Genomic DNA, 18,650 nt, shown 5'->3' with positions numbered 1-18,650 from the left:
GGACCTCTTGAAGAGTGTTAGAGACAAAGGAAAAGGGTAGAAATTACATTTATAGTTATAGCATGAATTAATTAAATTACCTCTTTTTGAAGGTCCGACTGGTTGTTGTACCACCACCAGTCCCTTCTTTTTTTATTGCGGTGTGACTATCTCTCCTTTTCATTACCGTCATCTAACCTTTAGTTTGTTTGTCCAAATGCATGAGCATGTGGGCACTTGACACATAGTTATCATCTCCATTTTGTCTTATTTCACCATTCAAAATCATAGGTGATGTTTATTACCTATGTGTATAACCCATTCAGTATTCTCTAAGAGCATCCTAAGCATAGGGACATGGGTTAATCATGAGCTTCTTTGAGAATCCACTCTCTGGGAAAAATGTACATAAAATTTTTTTGCATATGATTTCAGAGTGTTCACCAGACTCCTAAAGCTCATCTATGGACCTCAGGTTCTATTTTTTACCTTCTTAGTCCTTTGACGGAACAAAGTCAAAATTCCCTTGAATATCATGAGAGGCCTTCTGTGGTCCACCCCCTGCCCCTGGTCTCATCTCCTCCTGCCTCTCGTTTACACTATTCACAGGGGCTCCATCCATTCTTTGGAAATTATTTTAATTCAGCTATGCTGTTTCATACTTCTGCACATTTGCATATGCTCTTCTCTCTACTTAGAATGTTTCCTCACTCCCCAGGTGGACTTATCTGCAGCTCAAACATCAATTCAAAAACACTTCCCTGAGTCACCCTCTTTTCCCAATCATTAAATTAATATCATCTTCTCTGTGTTCACTCACATGTAATCCTCCCGTCCTAGCACCTGTCACTTTCGATGCAGTTGTCTTTCTTTCCCCACAAAACTATGAGCACCTTAACAGTAGGGATTGTGTTTTATATATTCTTGTATCCTCCTTACCTTGCATAGTATCTGACATGCAGTAAGTGCTCACTTACTGTTATCAATAGAATATCTGCAAAAATACTTTAGGAGTAGCTTAAGTAATTGACTAGGATGTAAGAATTTTATATACTAATTTTACATTAGGAATGCTCGACTGGTTCTTGAAGTAAATTGTGTTTTCTGGAAAGCATAAATGTGAGAAGAAAAACTAGAACCTTTTTTTCTGTACCTCTCTCTGTTATAGAGCTGAAGCATTGAGTGAGCCTTTAACAAAGCCATTATGCAAAATCAAGTCAACAAATATTAAACCAAAGCCACCTCCAGTGAGGGCACATTTTCCACTAGGAACTAATCCCTTCCTTGAAAGACCTCAGCCATTTGTAAGTCCACAGTCATGTGATGCACAAGGACAGAGATATACAGCAGAAGAAATAGAAGTTCTCAGGTAAATCAGTTTATGAGTCATTGTAACAATTTTATTAACATAATCAATGCAGGTAATTGTATTCTCATTAGGTTTGCTGAGTCTCATTCACATCTTTGTTATAGTGTGTTCTGGTGTTACTTAGTTCTAAATTGTTATAAGTCACAACTTTTGAAAAAGTTAAAATTTGTTCTAATATATTTTAGTGTTAGCATTTCTAGTAGACATATGTGTTTCTGAAATCCTAATAACATTCTTGAGAATTGAGCGCTGAAGATTAGGGGGCAAAATAGAGCTATGGCAGACCACTCATAACCTATGCAACTTGTAACCAGGAACCTAATGGGAGAGAAAGTTACCTTGAAACGGCAGTCTAGGCCAGAGGTCAGCAAAGGGAAGCCTTAACCTATGAATGGTTTTTACATTTCTTTGAAGGGTTGTAAAGAAGAAAACAACCCGGAAGACTGTGTCACAGAGACCTCATTGCAAAGCCAGAACTGTATACTCTCTGGCCCTTTACAGAAAACGTTTGCTAACCCCTAGTCTGGGAAGGCAGCCTCAGTGTCTGGAAGCAGCCTTGGGATTTCGAATTAAAAATTCAAAAGAACAATGATGTGGAAATTCTTGTGATTGTGTTCTGAGGCAGTGTGGCTGTTCTTCACTTGGGCTCTGGAGGAGATCCAGCCTGCTTAGAGTTGTGCAAGTCATGTAGTTGCTCATTTTTAATTTCCTAAAATTGAGCCTGAGGCATTTTTCTTTCTTTTCCTACAGAAGATTTTGATTTTACTCCCACCAGTCTTGCTCGTTTTCCCTAGAAAAGTTGGATATTAACCAACACAACACAAAGCAGGACAAAGAAAGGTGGTTTTGGAGCTTAGAGACAATAAATTAATAACAGTCCAACCCTTTGGCTACTCAGCATCCATATGCTCCCTTCTATACACATTTGAAATTTCATACCACAACAGAACAGCTCTGTATTTCTACCTAACAAAATCCAGCTGTCCTTCATATGAGTGAGAAGTTGTCATCCTCTGTAGGTGAGGATCCACACAGTCATTGTATCCATCGCTGACTGTGAATTGTCCTCAAATTCAGTGATAGTCTCACTGAATGTTGTTTCCTAGAAACTAAATTGTGAAGTTACCCTGCAACTACTTGTAAGTAAAATGAGGGAAAGAAACAAAAGGAGGAAATAATTAATAAATACAAATAAACATATACACAAAACAAAAAGAGAACATGCAAAGCTACTGCAAACCACCTTTCTTTGTCAAGAGGCCATAGCTGACATCTATGATACTTCCTCCTTCTACCATGCATTCCATATTCTCATAACCAGAAAATATGAAGAACATACTTTCCAGAATTGTAGATGTCATGTTTTTTAAAATCCAAAGTAAGCAATTGTTTTATTTTTTGGTATTCAACTATTTTATGAAAATTTTGTCCAAATATAACATGACAGTCAGTTTAACTTTATTATAGTATCATACCTTATCATTCAAATTTTAAAGAGTTTAAATAAGATTGGTAATTAAGGTAGACCTGAACATTTACTTTAGATTTTTTTCTTGTGTTTTATAGGACAACATCAAAAATAAATGGTATAGAATATGTTCCTTTCATGAGTATCGATCTGAGAGAACGTTTTGCCTATCCGATGCCTTTCTGGTAAGTAACCACTGTTGCAGTTTTTACTTCCAAGATTGTTTTAATTTTCCAGCATTTTTTCCATACTCTGAAGTCTGGTGTAATTCATAGCCTTGAAATTCAAATTTGTATTAAAAAATTTTGATTGGAGGAGAGGTGCGGCTATGGGAAGGAGGTGGGGCAACATAGCAAGAGTACCTGTGTTATCATTTGCCTAGTAATGAGCACATATGGATGTCCTTTTCCTTGATATTATACTCATAGTGCCTAGCACACTACCTGGCACAAGCTAAGTACAGTTACGTGTTGCCTAACGATGGGGATACGTTCTGAGAAATGTGTCGTTAGGCAATTTCTTCGGTAAAAGAACATCATAGAGTGTACTTACACAAACCTAGATGGCATAGCCTTCTACGCACTGAGGCTGTACGATACTGATGTTATGGGACCACTGTTGTATGTGCAGTTCGTTGTTAATTGAGACGTTGTTACATGGCACATGGCTATACTCAGTAAATATTTGTCAAATTGATGTTTGGATTGCAACAGAAATGCAAGTCAGTGAAGGAATTGAATGGAAAAAGAGAATAGAATAACAATACCACGGTTTACTCAGAAGATAGAATTCAAGAAAGGGCTAATTATGAAGGTGTTAGTTAACATAGCCTTCCAAGACAGTGGCAGCATATGTCAAAAGCCTTAAAATGATTGTTTGGTTCAGGACTCCCAGTTTCTAGTCATCCTAAGGAAATAAAAATTCAGTCAAAGATAAATATAATAAGAGCATTAATCGAAGCATTTTTTACAGCAAAAAATTATTAAACTAAATATCCAACAATATGGGAATGATTAAATAATGGCACATCCATATTATTATGTTAAATATTATGTTATCCATTAAAAATGTCTTTGAAGATGCTTGCAATATAATAAAAAAGATAGAAAATTATATATATAAACCCAAATTTTATTTTTCTTTCATATATTTATAGGTACGTAGAAAGAGTGATGTAACGATACATATGAAAATGTTTCCAGTGGTTGTCTCTAGGTAGCAAAATTGGGTGATTTGACTTTTTTAAATATTTTTATTTTTCAAAATTTCTGCAATGAGTGTGTTATATTTATTATGAGAAGAAAAATCAGTTGAATGCTTGTTATATACAGAACTTATAAAAGGCTCTACAAACAACAGAAGAACTGCTTTCTCATTTTCAAGCGTTTTGCTGTTCTTGGACGGGCGAAAGTTAGATGTCTCAAAGCCACTAAGTTCTCAACCTAATTTTTTCACTAGGGCAACCGTGTGATGCTAGTTATTGATTGGGATTTAAGAAATTTTTATATTTGAGAAGCTTCATAGCATTGATGTTAAAGGCACAGATTCTAGAGCCAAACTGACCAATTTCATATCCCTTGTGACCCTGGGCAAGTTTTTAAAACTGCCTCAGATTTTAAAATAATAATAGAATCTACCTCATAGTGTTAATGTGGTGAGTAAATGAGTTAATAAAATACAAAGCACTTACAGTAGTGCTTGTTATGTTGCAAGCACTATATAATAAGGGTTAACTGTTAGAAAAATAACTTTGTGTTAAATACTAAATTATATTACACAGTTAGGCTGTACATTTCGGATACTTTAAAAATGTTTATACCCCTTTAACCAGTAATTTCACTTCAGGAAACCAATTCTAAAAAGTATTTATAGATGTGATTTATATAAAAGATAATCCTCAATATTATTATAATTGTGAAAATCAGTTATTCTAATATGTTCTTATATGGTTATATTCAAGTAGAGATGTAAACTTGTAGTTCCAATTTTTGTGTAACAAATTAAGATAAATCATATTTTTAGTGCCCATACAACAGAATGTTCATAAGAAGAATATTATACAGCTACAATCAAGTTTTCAAGAAATTAAATAACGTGGAAAAATGCTTACAATATAATTGAAACAGCAAAATATACCATACAAACTCCCTTAATTTAAGCATAGCATTTGTCACAGTTAGAATTTTACTTTTTGCTTTTACTTACTCAAAATCACATTTACTTGTCCAATGTCTGTCCTCCACACTGGATTAGAAGCTTCATAAGGATACTGTCTATTTTGATTAATTTGTACCCCAGTGCTTAGCATATAGTAGGTACTCAGTAAATACTTAATTAAATTTGGAGAAAAATCAAGAATGAATACTAAATTAACTTATGCTAGCAAGATTTTTTCTTTCTTGTTTTCTAGATTATTTTACGGTGAGAATAATCGGAAGAAAAAGTAACAGTAAACATTTTTAAATTCAAGGATAACAGATGACAAGAAAAGGCTTCACAATTTATGAATCTTTGGTTAGAAAGATGGATTTTTAAACATTTTTTTCCTGTTTTGGAATTGTATTACTTTTAAAACCATAAAATAAGCATTATTGAGTAAAAATTATATTTATAAAATATTTTTAATATCTTTAAAGTTCTAAGAAAAAAACATTGAATTTGGTAATTTAGTGTTGACTTAAGAAAACAGCTATGAAGGAATCTTGGATTTATTCTGGATTATGGTTCATATGGCAGGTTAATAATACTAAGTAATTAGGTTATAGATTTGAATGTCTTATTTTTTCCCCCTAGAATTTTGTGATGGCTGTCTTTAAATTCTGAATTCACTCAGTTCTCTTTCTGTTTACAATCAACTACTGATACTACGCAAGTACCAAAATGTTACCTAGAACACTAATGGTTCTGTGAGATGATTATCAGAAAAGTGTGAAAAGTGTTACATACTGTATTCTACTCTGAGAAATTTACAGAAACCTTGGCTTATGAAGGGTTTAGAGCCATCCTCCAGTGAAAAACCAGGACTTTAACCAGGAGTTTGCAGGTCACACCTAACCACAAAACCCTCTTTCTCCTAATATCTATCAATATTTTTTGAAAAAAGAATGTTATATTTGCTTCAGTTTGCATACCATATAACATATTATCCTAGAAATCTTTGAAACCACAAAATTTGTTGCCCTTGCTCTAGTAGAGGTTTGAGGAAAGGTAGATGTTTTTTATTTGTGCTATACATCAATTTTAGAGAAATATTATACGGTGTATTTCCAGCATACTGTGGATAGAGGGTAGTGGATAAGAATGGTGAATTTGGCATCGGAGACCTGGATTCAAGGGCCAGTTCTGCTACTTCTTAGCTCTGTGACCTTGGCAAGTTATTTAATCACTTTAAGCCTTTTCCAAAAATATTTGCTTTAATAGAATTGTCTTGAGGATTAAATGAATAATGTATGTAAAGTACTTTAGCATGATGCCTGTCACATGGTTGTTACTCAGTAATTAGCTACTTTCATTATTAGCCTTGTAGAGAAGTTTGTCAAGAGCCAACATAAGGATCTGTTGCTTCCCTAGGTCCTTTTGAATGAATCTGCTTGTATTGTTAATGGCTCCATTTTATTGAAACTGAATTTCTTGAATATAGCCATACTAAATTAAATTTTTTAATTATGTTCTTAAAGTAAATATAAATGAATTTAAGTTGCTTTTCTGTTTTTAGTTATGAGTTTTCAGTTTCAATTGAGGAGGAGGATCAGATTGACTGGATTCATGGTTAAGTGCAAAGAACTAGATTTGACTAGAGAGTTATATTAGGATGGCATAAATATAGCTATGATCACCATACTGAAAAAGAAAACTCTAGGAAACATTTAATTGTGGTTTTGAGTCATTTTTTAAGATTAATGTTATTACTAGTAGTAGTAAATTTTTTATTATTACCTCAGTGATAGATGGGGCAAGCTACCATTATCACCTAAACAAAAAGCTACATTTTCCAAATGGGTACGACCAGAAGACCTCACCAACAATCCTACAATGATTTATACTGTGTCCAGTTTTAGCATAAAGCAGGTAAACATTTTGTATAATTTTATACGAAAGCTAGCATTTTAAAGTAATTTGAATATAGTTTGAATTTTTCCTTAGATTTTTATTATACGTTCAGATGCATGAGTATAGTTGGAAAAATTATTCATTCTACACGCTTTGACTTAGTCATACTGAGTTAATAAGTATGAATAACTGTTTTGAGCAATTACAGATTTTTATATAGACCCTATTTATCGATATGTGCTTGCAAATGAGAAAGTTGAGAATCTGAACTTCACCTTTGGTAATTGAATAGATATAAAAGACAGAAAGATATTGGACTTATTTGAAACACTTCAGTGGTAGAACAACAATATGGGTTTGGTACAAACTTCAGTTAAGGTTTGCATTGAAGTCACAGGTGTCATCCATGTTAGTGTAAAAATAAGAGTCCTGAAATACTGTGATTGAAGAGTCTTCTGATGTGCATATTCATTTTAATTGGTTATATTATAAACCAGCTTCTTAAAAAATGCCTTTAATTTTTGTGATTAAAAATAGTGTGATTCAGTGAGTATGCTTTCATCCATGTAGAGAATACATCATCTATATTTGATTATTCTAAATTAGCTTCATTGAAATACTTTATTCGGTTTTTCTAGGATTTGTTTGAGCAAAATAGGTGTTTGAAGAAAATTGGCAGTATGGTATTTCTATATTTATTATTTTCCTATTCAAGCAACAGTTCAGATATTTAGTATAAAAAGTCAGGTGCTTAGGTGCAATGCTTAAATATTGTGGTAATGTTGAAATTACATGAATGAATGAGTGAATATATTAATAAATTCTTATTAACAGACAATAGTATCAGATTGTTCCTTTGTGGCATCACTGGCTATCAGTGCAGCTTATGAAAGACGATTTAATAAGAAGTTGATTACCAGGTAAAATTTTATTTTTGTCCCTTTAGTCTTTTTCATATAATTGTCTCAACTGGAAATTTGAAACTTAGGACTTACCTGCATAGAAAATGAAGAGGGTGTATCACTCAGAATATTACGGCCCCTGTGTGTTAAGCAGATGATTTGTGAATGTGGAAAGATTTGCTAAAACAATCTAAGAACGTATGCTCATATGGCTAAAATAATGTATGTGGAATAAATATGTTTTTAAATAAATGGGTTAAAGTAAAATCATGTCATATTTATAATTATACTGCACTGTAGGGCGGCCACTAGACACGTGTGTCTGTTGAATACATGAAATGGGCTAGTCTGAATTGAAATGGGCTGTAAGTATAAAATGCATCAGATTTTGAAAACTTAGCACAAAAAAATATAAAATTGGAAAATATCTCAAATTTTCATATTGATTATATGTTGAAATCATAATATTTTAGAAATGTTGGGTTAAGTAAAATATTAAAATTAATCTCACCTTTTTTTAACTTTCAATAATGACAACTGGAAAATATAAAATAATATATTTCTTTTGACTGGAACTGCTTTTGAATGTACTGAAATGTTACTGAAATATTTTCTTTCAATTTTTAAAAGCTTTTTAGCTTAATATCATTCATTGTAAAAATTAAGCATTATAATTTTTTCATACAGCTTTTCCTGAGTAGTTTTTGTGTATTAAGTCTGGAGAATACAAAGATGAATTAGACACAGACCATAGTTTTAAGCTATTTGCCATTTGGATAAATAGACCATATAAGTAAATAATATGCAACGTGTAAAAGAAAATTGATAGTGATAGTTATTACAGGTATCTTATTGGATAATTTTGCCAAAGTTTATCAGAGTTGTGCTAAGTAACTTTATTACTGTCAGAGTTGTAGTCACCTTAGTTGTGGTTAACTGAAATGGTCTTCTCTTCTTGGGGCCAATAGTAGATTATTTTAACTGGTTTAAAATATATCCACTTAATAGAACATTTATTAGAGTGTATAATTAGAAACTGAGCTCTTTTCAGAATATTGTGAAATTTATGCCCTGCTGTATAATCTCATAAAATACTTCATTCATTTATTTACATTAAATAAGCACTTTGATTCAAGTGAAATTCTTTTTCTAAGCCAATTATAGAAAAAAATTCTCATGTTTATTTTTATAAAATAGTCAAGACAATAGCATGTGTCTAAATAAAATATAATATCCTGCATAGTGGTTTATATTGAATATTAATGTTGGTATTTCAATATTTATTTTCCTTACAAAAGCATAATTTACCCTCAGAATAAGGATGGTGAGCCAGAGTACAATCCATGTGGAAAGTATATGGTAAAACTTCACCTCAATGGTGTCCCAAGAAAGGTGAATAATGTCTCTCCCCACCCCAACTCCTCCTTTCTCTCCCTTCCCCACCTTTGAATCTTGAGTAGAATCATTAAGAAATGTTATTTGTGTGAACATTTAGAAAGTCAGTTTAGTTGATTTTGAGTCTGCGATATTATACGTATTACTACTACTAACATCATATGCTAGTAATTAAAAATCATGACAAGTATAAAGTCTTTTAAAAAATGTTTTGGGAAAATTTATAGGAGGTTCCAAAAGGTAACATTGAGCTAGTGATTGCTAATGCTTAAAATAAATTTTAATCTGATCTTAATTACTTTTTTGATTAAAAAGAAATTGGACAGACTGTGTCTCAGGTCAGAAGCGTTTATATGTATAGTCATAACTTGAGATGTAGGAAGCCTTTAAAATTCTGTTTTCCTTTGTGAAATATATGCATAGTTTTAAATTACACTAATTTATTTAAGAACTTCAAACTATGTTGTGAGGGTCTTGCATTGTTGGGGTTTTCTAGTTCCTGTCTACTCACAGAGGTACATGGATCAGTATTAGCATCACCCCAGAACTTGTTAGAACTGCACAGTTTTAGGCCTCACCCTGGACCTGCTGAATCAGAATCTGCATTTAAACAAGATCTCCTGGTGCTTCTAATCTGAGAAGCTGAGAAATTGCTCTGTAGCTCAGTAATACTCAAATTTTAGTGTGCACAGAATCACCTGGAGGGCTTGTTAAAACACAGATTGCTGGGCTGGACACCAGCAGGGTTTCTGATTCAGTAGGTCTGGCATGGGGCCATAATTTGCATTTCCAACAAGTTCCCAGGTAATGGTGATGCTGTTGTCTGAGAATACCCTTTGAAAACCAGTGCTCTAGCTGATTACTTAAAAACTAAACAAAGTTATTGAGAATGGTTTTTCTGAACTATAATTTTTAAATAACTCTTTGTTTAAAGAAACTTTCAAAGTGCAGTTGCAGAATTCTCCTGTTAGTGTTGGATCAAAATTCGTCTTATCCTCTTGTTTCCCAGATCACTTTATAATATGAATTAGAAACTGTATCTTTGTGGTGATTACTTCCTCTGTTATTTAAATGTATTTTTTTAGCCATAATGTTCTACTTTTACAACTATACTTAGCATGAGTCTTTTTGCAGGTTTAGGTTAAAATGACAGGTAGTAACATTGTAATTTACCTTAAAAGTGAGGCCCTTTTATAATTATTTTAGATATAATGTACATTTCTAGAATCTAATAATTTTGATGGTAGATCCATAACATTTAACCAGTTGGCTCAAGGTTTATCACCTGACAGGGAGATTAGCTTGTAAAATTGAATGAAGACATCTTATAACATTTTATAATTGATCCAATTCTAAAAATATAAAACTATGATGTGAAAATATGAAAACAGTATAGGCATATCATTTCTTTGATTTTATTAGTATAAAAGGTGTTTTTTTAATTGATAGAAAGGAAATTAATGTTCTCTTTCTCCAGGTGATAATTGATGACCAGTTACCTGTTGATCATAAGGGAGAATTGCTCTGTTCTTATTCTAACAACAAAAGTGAATTATGGGTTTCTCTCATAGAAAAAGCGTACATGAAAGTCATGGGAGGATATGATTTCCCAGGATCCAATTCAGTAAGTAACAGAAAGGATGATCTAGACACAAATTTATGTTATCTAATATGACTATTTTAAATTTGAAAGATTATAGATGATATTTTTGTTTAAAGGAAAAGAAAATAAATTATCAACCCCTGAAAAACGTTGATGAGTCACTTTATTATAGGGGTACATGTTTTCTCTTCCAAGGATAGGGCACTGTATAGATTGAAAAGCCTACAATGTATGTGTCTGCTGTTCTATTGGAATATAGGCCGACTCAATACAGTGTGGCACCTTGCCAAAGAAGTCTCTTCAGATCAAAGGGATGTGCCATATTGTCATCCTTACATATTTTTTGATTTGTAAATTCAAGTTGAAGACGTTTTTTGTTTGTTTTGCCCAACCTTCACAACTTAAACCTGTAAAATCAATGTGTGTGTTAATGTCCCATAGTTGTTTGAGGTAAACTGCTGGACTTAACGTCAGAAATTAGTCACATTAGCATGACTTTGAATTATGACACTAACCAGCCCATGGCCTTAGAAAAAGTATTAAACTGTTCTTAGCCTCTTTGCTTGTCTGTAATATAAGGATAATACACACCTCTTAGAATTATGAAGATTAAATCAAGTAAGGTATTCAAATCACCCATCATTCATACCTGGTTGGTTTCTCTCCCTAGTGCCAGGCCTCCTTCACTCTTCTGGTTCTTATAATGCGAGGCACAGAATGTATAGGTCATAGTAAAAAATGCAATAGGATGTTAAAATTTCTTCCTAGCCTACGTGCTCAATTGCTCTGTCTTTCAAATTTTTTTTTTGAGGAAGATTATCCCTGAGCTAACTATTGCCCATCCCCCCCCCTTTTTTTTTTGCTGAGGAAGACTGGCCCTGAGCTAACATCCATGCCCATCTTCCTCTACTTTGTACATGGGACGCATACCGTAGTATGGCTTTTGCTAAGTGGTGCCATGTCCACACCCGGGATCCAAACCGGCGAACCCCAGGCTGCCGAGAATCGGAAGGTGTGAACTTAACTGCTGCACCACCAAGCCGGCCCTTCTGTATTTCAGATATTTTTAGTTTAGTTTTCTAATCCAGTGCCTGTTTACCCAGTGCAGCTTAGAGAAAGAATGAGAATACATGTAAAACATTAGAAAAATGACTAGTATCATAAGAACTCACTAAATGGTGAGTGACTGTCATTATTATTAAAGCAGTTTTTTCAGTTACATGTTTTGAGTTTTCATCATATTTACCAGTAAAACAATTCTATTGTATTCAAGAAAAGCAGTGAAAATTGTAAGGAAAAGGCAAGCATGTGCTTAAATCCAGGTAGGAATTTGAGTAAAATAAGAAATTTATTACTGGTAGAACACAACTTACTACCTTCTGATTTATTCCTCTCAGAATCATTACATTAAATCAATGAGATTAATAGCTACCCCGGGGATCTATTTGAGCTTGAAAACAGCGTTGACAGTGCTGAAATGTGTTTATGTCGCAGAATATTGATCTTCACGCACTGACTGGGTGGATACCGGAGAGGATTGCTATGCATTCAGACAGCCAGACTTTCAGTAAGGATAATTCTTTCAGGATGCTGTATCAAAGGTAAACATTTTTTTTCTCTTTCTTTTTTTTTGGTAGTAAAAGGGGCTATTTTAAAACTTCATGCCTTATTTGGACGAGATACTGGAGAGGCTGTCATTTTCAGTTATTAGGGAAATCATGTTTTTATAATAGACTTCACTTTATTCAGTTGCTACAGCCAGCCCTTATTCTCACTGATGGTTACAGTTAATCCAAATTGTAGATAATCACAAACGTTTGAATCTGGAATTTGTAATATGGAAAAATTATTTTGTATTTCCTAAGTACTTACCAATTGAGGGAAAGTGAGAAAAGAGAAGTCTGAGAACATAGAGAGGAAGGTAGCTTAAGCCTTAAATGGAGAATCCACATGTAGGGACTGGAAAATTGTCTATACAGTAATACACATTCAGCAGTGACACTAGAAAACCTAATGATTGGATAAAATGGTGCTTTGGGAGACGTGCGTTTGTTGTTTCACATCTTCGTCTCTATTTGTAAGTCATGTGCATATGTAGCATTTGCTTTCCTTTACTGATAGGTTTCTACCTGAGAACTAAGTAGTCTAAAGAGGGAGGAGGGGTGATAATTTCTCTGCTGTGCTGTGAAATAGAAATGTACTTCTTGTTGAAAGTTCTTCAGGGGATGTTGAGAATAGCCCATTTTGGAAAAGGTGTCAAATTTGTGGAAATTTTCATGTAAACCACTAGACTAAATTAGGAAAGATGATATGATCTGAGATTACAAATGTGTTTTCCTTTCATTATTTGTCTGTGGGATCATTCCAGGTTTCACAAAGGGGATGTCCTCATCACTGCATCAACTGGAATGATGACTGAAGCTGAAGGAGAGAAGTGGGGTCTGGTTCCCACACATGCATACGCTGTTTTGGATATTAGAGAGTTCAAGGTTTTGCCTTAAATTTTTTTCTCTTGTTTTTCTAGTTTGATATAAGAAATTGTAAGGATCCCAAATGATATGTTAGACTTTTGAATACTGACAAATGAAGGGTAGGTGAAGTTTTTAACTTGTTCCACCTATTAAACAACTTGACCTCTATCCTTGGAAATTATGAAATAAAAAGATGAGAAATATAACGACAGTGACAGCACAGATACTGGTGTCAGAACAGAAATGCCACATGCCCCTTTTTTTGCGTAAAAGTAGCAGGGTTGGGATGAATACACAGCCTCAAGGTTTTGGGCTGTATCTTGCCGTTGGAGCTAATCACAGCATTAGGCTCTAGAGCATAGTAGACATTGCAGAAATCTTTGTGCAGGGACGGAAGAGAAGAGAACACCTGGGAATAAGGAACATGCCAGTGGGTTTGCAGGTATTTCTCTTGCTAGCAGCCCTTGTATGCTGTCAAGCCTTTCAGACCCTGTCTCTGTGCACAGATCATTGGAATGGTTGACTTCATTATTTCTCAGGTTATTGACTAGTGATTTTCAACTGAAAAATGGATCTGTTGTATGGATTAGGTAATACAAAGATTGTTGAGGAGGATTCTTCTTCCCTGGTGGTATGATACCTAAGCTGTCTGTCACTGGAAAGTTTAACCAGTGGTGTGCGTGCCAGTTTCCTGCTTAAACCTATAGACAAAAGTAGTGATCAATCAGCAATAACAGGGGACCAGTATGTATTAATTAGATTGATTTTCTTATGTGACACGTGGAATTACATGAATTATGAAGTCAGTGGGGACCTGCCGCAATATTTAAAAATGTATAGTCTCAGTGCTTTCTAAATCTGCTGGGCACTCTTGCACTCCCAAGCATACTGTATAGCATTGTCTCTTCCTTTGACTACTTAAAAAATGTAAAACTTTACGTGAAACTGAATAAGCTGAGACGTTTGTGTTTGTGTTAGAAATGTAATTTGTCACAAACACTTGTCAACTGTTATTCTCAATTGTGAGAATATTTAACACTGTGTATGTATTACTTTATTGTTAAAACATCCTTGATGTAAGCATTAATCAATAGGTGACCAGTAGAGAGGTAATGGCAAGAGATTTAAATTTAGGTAATGAAACAGTCAATATGAAAGTAAGCTTGAATGTGAGAAAAATTTCTGTGAAAATTGTATCGTTTACCTGGAATATAAAACTATTTGTTTTGATTATGCAAAGAAAACTAGATTATTCAAGAAAACTAGACAAATAATATATTTATGAGGAAAACAAGCACCTGTGGTTTGACCTGAAAACAAAACATTAAAAAATTACTGATTGCCAGTCAAATAAGAATTTCCAATAACAGCCTTTTTAGTTAAAAATCAGTAGCATTATTCACATAGTATCAATTCCACATGGCAGTTATTTTGTAAAGATTAAAGCATTTTAGAGCATATGTGGAGGGAGTAAATGGGGGCCCAGTGACAGGTTTCCTCACTGTGACAGTGCTCACGTTCACATCATAATTCTTTGAAAGTTACTCATCAAAAGCAACATTACCCAGCTTGAGCAGACGTCTCACACTGTGAAGCTGACCCGTTTCCTTTTGTTTACATGAAGTCTTTGTAGTCAGCGTTGATCTTTACCTAAAGTCTTCATGTGTGTTAAAATTTTGTTTTCTCCAGTATCTTTGGGTATATATTTGAAGAATTTCCTGGGTTCATCATTTTTATGTTATTTTTGTTGTCTGTATTTTGAGATACTTCCTTAGTTCTCTATTTAACAATATTTCCATGTTTGTCTCCTTCAGGCATTTATCTCTAGAACCTTATTTGTGCAGATAGATCTAATCTTAGACTAAAGCTATTCCCAATCTTATGTCATTCGTGACTTTCTTCACTTAATAAGATTTTCTTATTAATATTTTCAGGAAAGTGTTATCCTTTTTGTTTGACTCCCTCTAACCTGCTTGCACCTTCTAAGATCTTCACTTCAGTCTCAGCGATCCTCCCTTTGGATCACTTTTTGGTCTCCTCCTTGAGGCGATCTTGCATAGTCCACTGTGAAGGCTCATCTCAGTTCAAGCTGCTGCCTCTAAGTCCAGTCACGTCTTACCAAGGGATTTCTGAACCTATCCCAGGCTTTTCCTTTGCTGCTAGTTGGAATGACTTTGGAAATGGGATGTTTCATCATAAAACAGATTCCTTTTTTTAGTTCTCCAGCATTTCTTCCCCTATTCAGGGCCTCTGAATTGCTGGTTCTCTCTCTAAACAAAATCTACAGCCATGTCTTAGTGTCCTTGAATGTCAGTGATGCCTGGGACTTGCCTCTGAAAAGCTCAGCAGCAGTTTTCTCTCCCTTATATTCCTTTTTCAAGAAGGGATAGAGTCCTAAAATAAGGCAGATTTCCTGCTCATGTAGAACTAGATTTTATGAAAAGAAAGGAATTAGGGTTAAGTGTCTGTTTGCTGATGTGTGGCAGGGGCAGAGGTGAGATACAAGTGGTAAGAAGAAATTGAGAAAATAAATTTGAAGATTCTAGGGAATAAAGCCTCAGAGAAATGAGCCTTACGTCCAGAAGTCACATCTACCCCAGGCCGTGATTTGCCACATTTAGAATAGCAAAGGAATATGTTTTTTAAAAGATGTCCCCCAGACAGTTTGATTTATGACATCGTTAGAAAAAGAATACAATTTCCTAAGTTGACCACTCGGAAAAGAGATACATCCTCTTCTGGATTTACACACTCTTTTGTTTTTCTGAATCAGTGTAATCAATTCTATAGACACACCCAATATTTATTGAGCACTTGCCAGAACCTTAACACCCTCTTCCATAAACTCAGTGGAGACTTCCGGAAAAGGATAATAGTGTTAGCATTTCAAGGAGTTTACCGTCTCATTGGGGAGACAAGACTCCTACCTACATTTGCACAAGTAGGAAAATACAAGATAGGATATTATTTGTTTTAAACTAATTTAATACAGATTGTTAGCACTATAAAGTGTAGAGGAGAGGTAGTCATTAAAAGGAGAAGGGGATTACTGAGTACTAGATACTTTGCATATGTTACTTCACTTAACCTTCCCAACAGTCTTCTAAGGAGACATTATAATCCTCATTTTGTACAGGAGTAAACAAATGCTCAGAGAGGTACATGACCCACCCCTGGCTGGGTGATAGAAGGCTGATTAATAGGAGAGCTAGAATTTGGTCCCACTTCATTCTGACTTCCAAGTCCATGTTCTTTTCTCTTTTCTTCACTGCTTCAATCTTCACAGAGACAGTCCAGTGAAGGAAGAAGCTAAAGGGAATCTGAAAGGAAGGGTCATTAAAAGGGATCAGAGAGGGCCTTCCAGGACAGGGAAACAGCTTGAGCAAATGCCTTTAGAGGTGAAATTGAAGACAGATTATTTATGGGGATTGTGAGAGGAAGGACTAGATTAGAGCCAGAGATAACATGGGGTACGAGTACTGGAAAATAACGTGGGCCAGAGTAGAGTAGGCTTTGAAAGGACAGGAAATTCTTGATGCTCTAAGGCAGCCCTCTTCCTAGAACTTCCGGTGATGATGGAAATGTTCTCTATCTGGGCTGTGCAGTGTATTAGCTACTACTTACACGTTGTCCTTTGAATGCTTGAAGTGTGTCTAAGGAACTGACTTTAAGGTTTTTTAATTTGAATTATCACATGTGGTTAGTGCCTACCATATGGACCAGTATAGTTCTAGGGAATATGTAGCCATTGACAGTTTTTGATCAGGTATGTGACCTGGTGAAAGTATTGATTAAAGAATATTAATTTCAAGTTGATTTGGAAGGAAAAGTATTGATAAGTATTCAGAATGCATCCTCTCTTAGAAAATGCATGATATAACTAATAAAAATATGGTAACACTAGGCGCTGGCTGGTGGTGCAGTGGTTAAGTTCGTGCGTTCCAATTCAGTGGCCTGGGGTTTGCCAGTTCGGATCCTGGGTGCAGACCTACGCACAGCTTGTCAAGCCATGCGGTGGTAGGCGTCCCACAAATAAAGTAGAGGAAGATGGGCACAGATGTTAGCTCAGGGCCAGCCTTCCTCAGCAAAAAAGAGGAGGATTGGCAGCAGATGTTAGCTCAGGGCTAATCTTCCTCAAAAGAAAAGAGTGATAAAACTGTTTTGCAACTATATCTTCTGTTTTTTTTTAATAGGGGCTGCGATTTATCCAACTGAAAAATCCTTGGAGTCATTTACGTTGGAAAGGAAGATACAGTGAAAATGATGTAAAAAACTGGACCCCAGAGTTGCAAAAATATTTAAACTTTGATCCTCGAACAGCTCAGAAAATAGATAATGGTAAACATATCTTTTTAACTTTAATACCATTTGATCTCTAATTAACATGCTTTAACAGTATGAAATGTACTTAAATGACTTAAGTCGTTTATCATTAAGATATTTTTTAGATTAACAAAGACATCTCATTTTCAGGAATATTTTGGATTTCATGGGATGATCTCTGCCAGTATTATGATGTGATTTATTTGAGTTGGAATCCAAGTCTTTTTAAAGAATCAACATGTATTCACAGGTAACTTTTGCACATTTCAGAATATGCTTTATAGAGGTCTCCACTTTTTTCATTTAAAATGTAATGATTAGTTTAGGAAAACTAGTATTCTCTCTTTGTGTCATGCCTATGATAACTATCATGTAATAGTTATTTTCTTTATATTCTTCTTTGGTTATGCCAAAAATTTTAAAAACATAAAACCTGATAACTTAAATGTATTTGAAATACAACACTTTGAAAAGTAATGTTATATTTTAGTTCTGAGAAATTTAATTACTGCCGTTTTTGTTGACTTTATCTTTTAGTACTTGGGATGCTAAGCATGGACCTGTGAAAGATGTGTATAGCCTGGCCAACAACCCTCAGTACAAATTGGAGGTGCAGTGTCCACAAGGAGGCGCTGCAGTTTGGGTTTTGCTTAGTAGACACATAACAGACAAGGTACTGATCCCTTCTTATGATATCCCGTACAGAAATGTTTTAAATCTAATTAGACCTTGTGACAAAATATGTAATTTGATCACAAGCCTGTTTCATTTGTATAGGTGGTTTGAAAATAGTGTTTTCTTAGATAAATATTTTCCTCTAAGGAAATTTATAATTTGTAATCAGACACTTAAAATCTCGTTCAGAAATCATCTATGAAGAAAAACATGAGGGAGTTTGTGTTTTTTAGTAAGGGTTTTGGGGTTTATTATATATGCTTTAGATCTTAAGACTATTTAACATTAAAATATGCTGACGGGGGTTTGGAAATGTTGAGTCATTAGGTCTGTTTCTATAAAGGGTAACCGTAATCTTAATAGCCTCAGAGTCTTATTTAATATATTACTTCATACAATGTGGTCATCTATTGAA

The 18,650-nt window shown here is 34.4% G+C and overlaps 1 protein-coding gene across 2 annotated transcripts in view; it reads left to right on the top strand.

The window, feature by feature from the left end:
- The window catches only part of CAPN7 (calpain 7), a 38,371-nt gene that overhangs the window by 10,341 nt on the left and 9,380 nt on the right, over nt 1-18,650 (top strand). Inside the window, exons 5-15 of one of the 2 annotated variants that reach the window (XM_008536365.2) lie at nt 1,148-1,348; nt 2,915-3,001; nt 6,758-6,884; nt 7,701-7,786; nt 9,067-9,160; nt 10,641-10,787; nt 12,261-12,367; nt 13,135-13,255; nt 17,431-17,575; nt 17,711-17,810; nt 18,098-18,233. In XM_008536365.2, the coding sequence (XP_008534587.1) occupies nt 1,148-1,348; nt 2,915-3,001; nt 6,758-6,884; nt 7,701-7,786; nt 9,067-9,160; nt 10,641-10,787; nt 12,261-12,367; nt 13,135-13,255; nt 17,431-17,575; nt 17,711-17,810; nt 18,098-18,233 (1,351 nt within the window). The remainder of the gene's footprint in view (nt 1-1,147; nt 1,349-2,914; nt 3,002-6,757; nt 6,885-7,700; nt 7,787-9,066; nt 9,161-10,640; nt 10,788-12,260; nt 12,368-13,134; nt 13,256-17,430; nt 17,576-17,710; nt 17,811-18,097; nt 18,234-18,650) is intronic. The other variant, XM_070576011.1, reaches the window with a different exon arrangement.

The sequence above is a fragment of the Equus przewalskii genome, chromosome 15, assembly GCF_037783145.1.
Source record: "Equus przewalskii isolate Varuska chromosome 15, EquPr2, whole genome shotgun sequence".
NCBI classification, from domain to species: Eukaryota; Metazoa; Chordata; class Mammalia; order Perissodactyla; family Equidae; genus Equus; species Equus przewalskii.
Note: the sequence above shows the minus strand (reverse complement) of the source record. Positions and strands in the feature narration are given on the sequence as shown.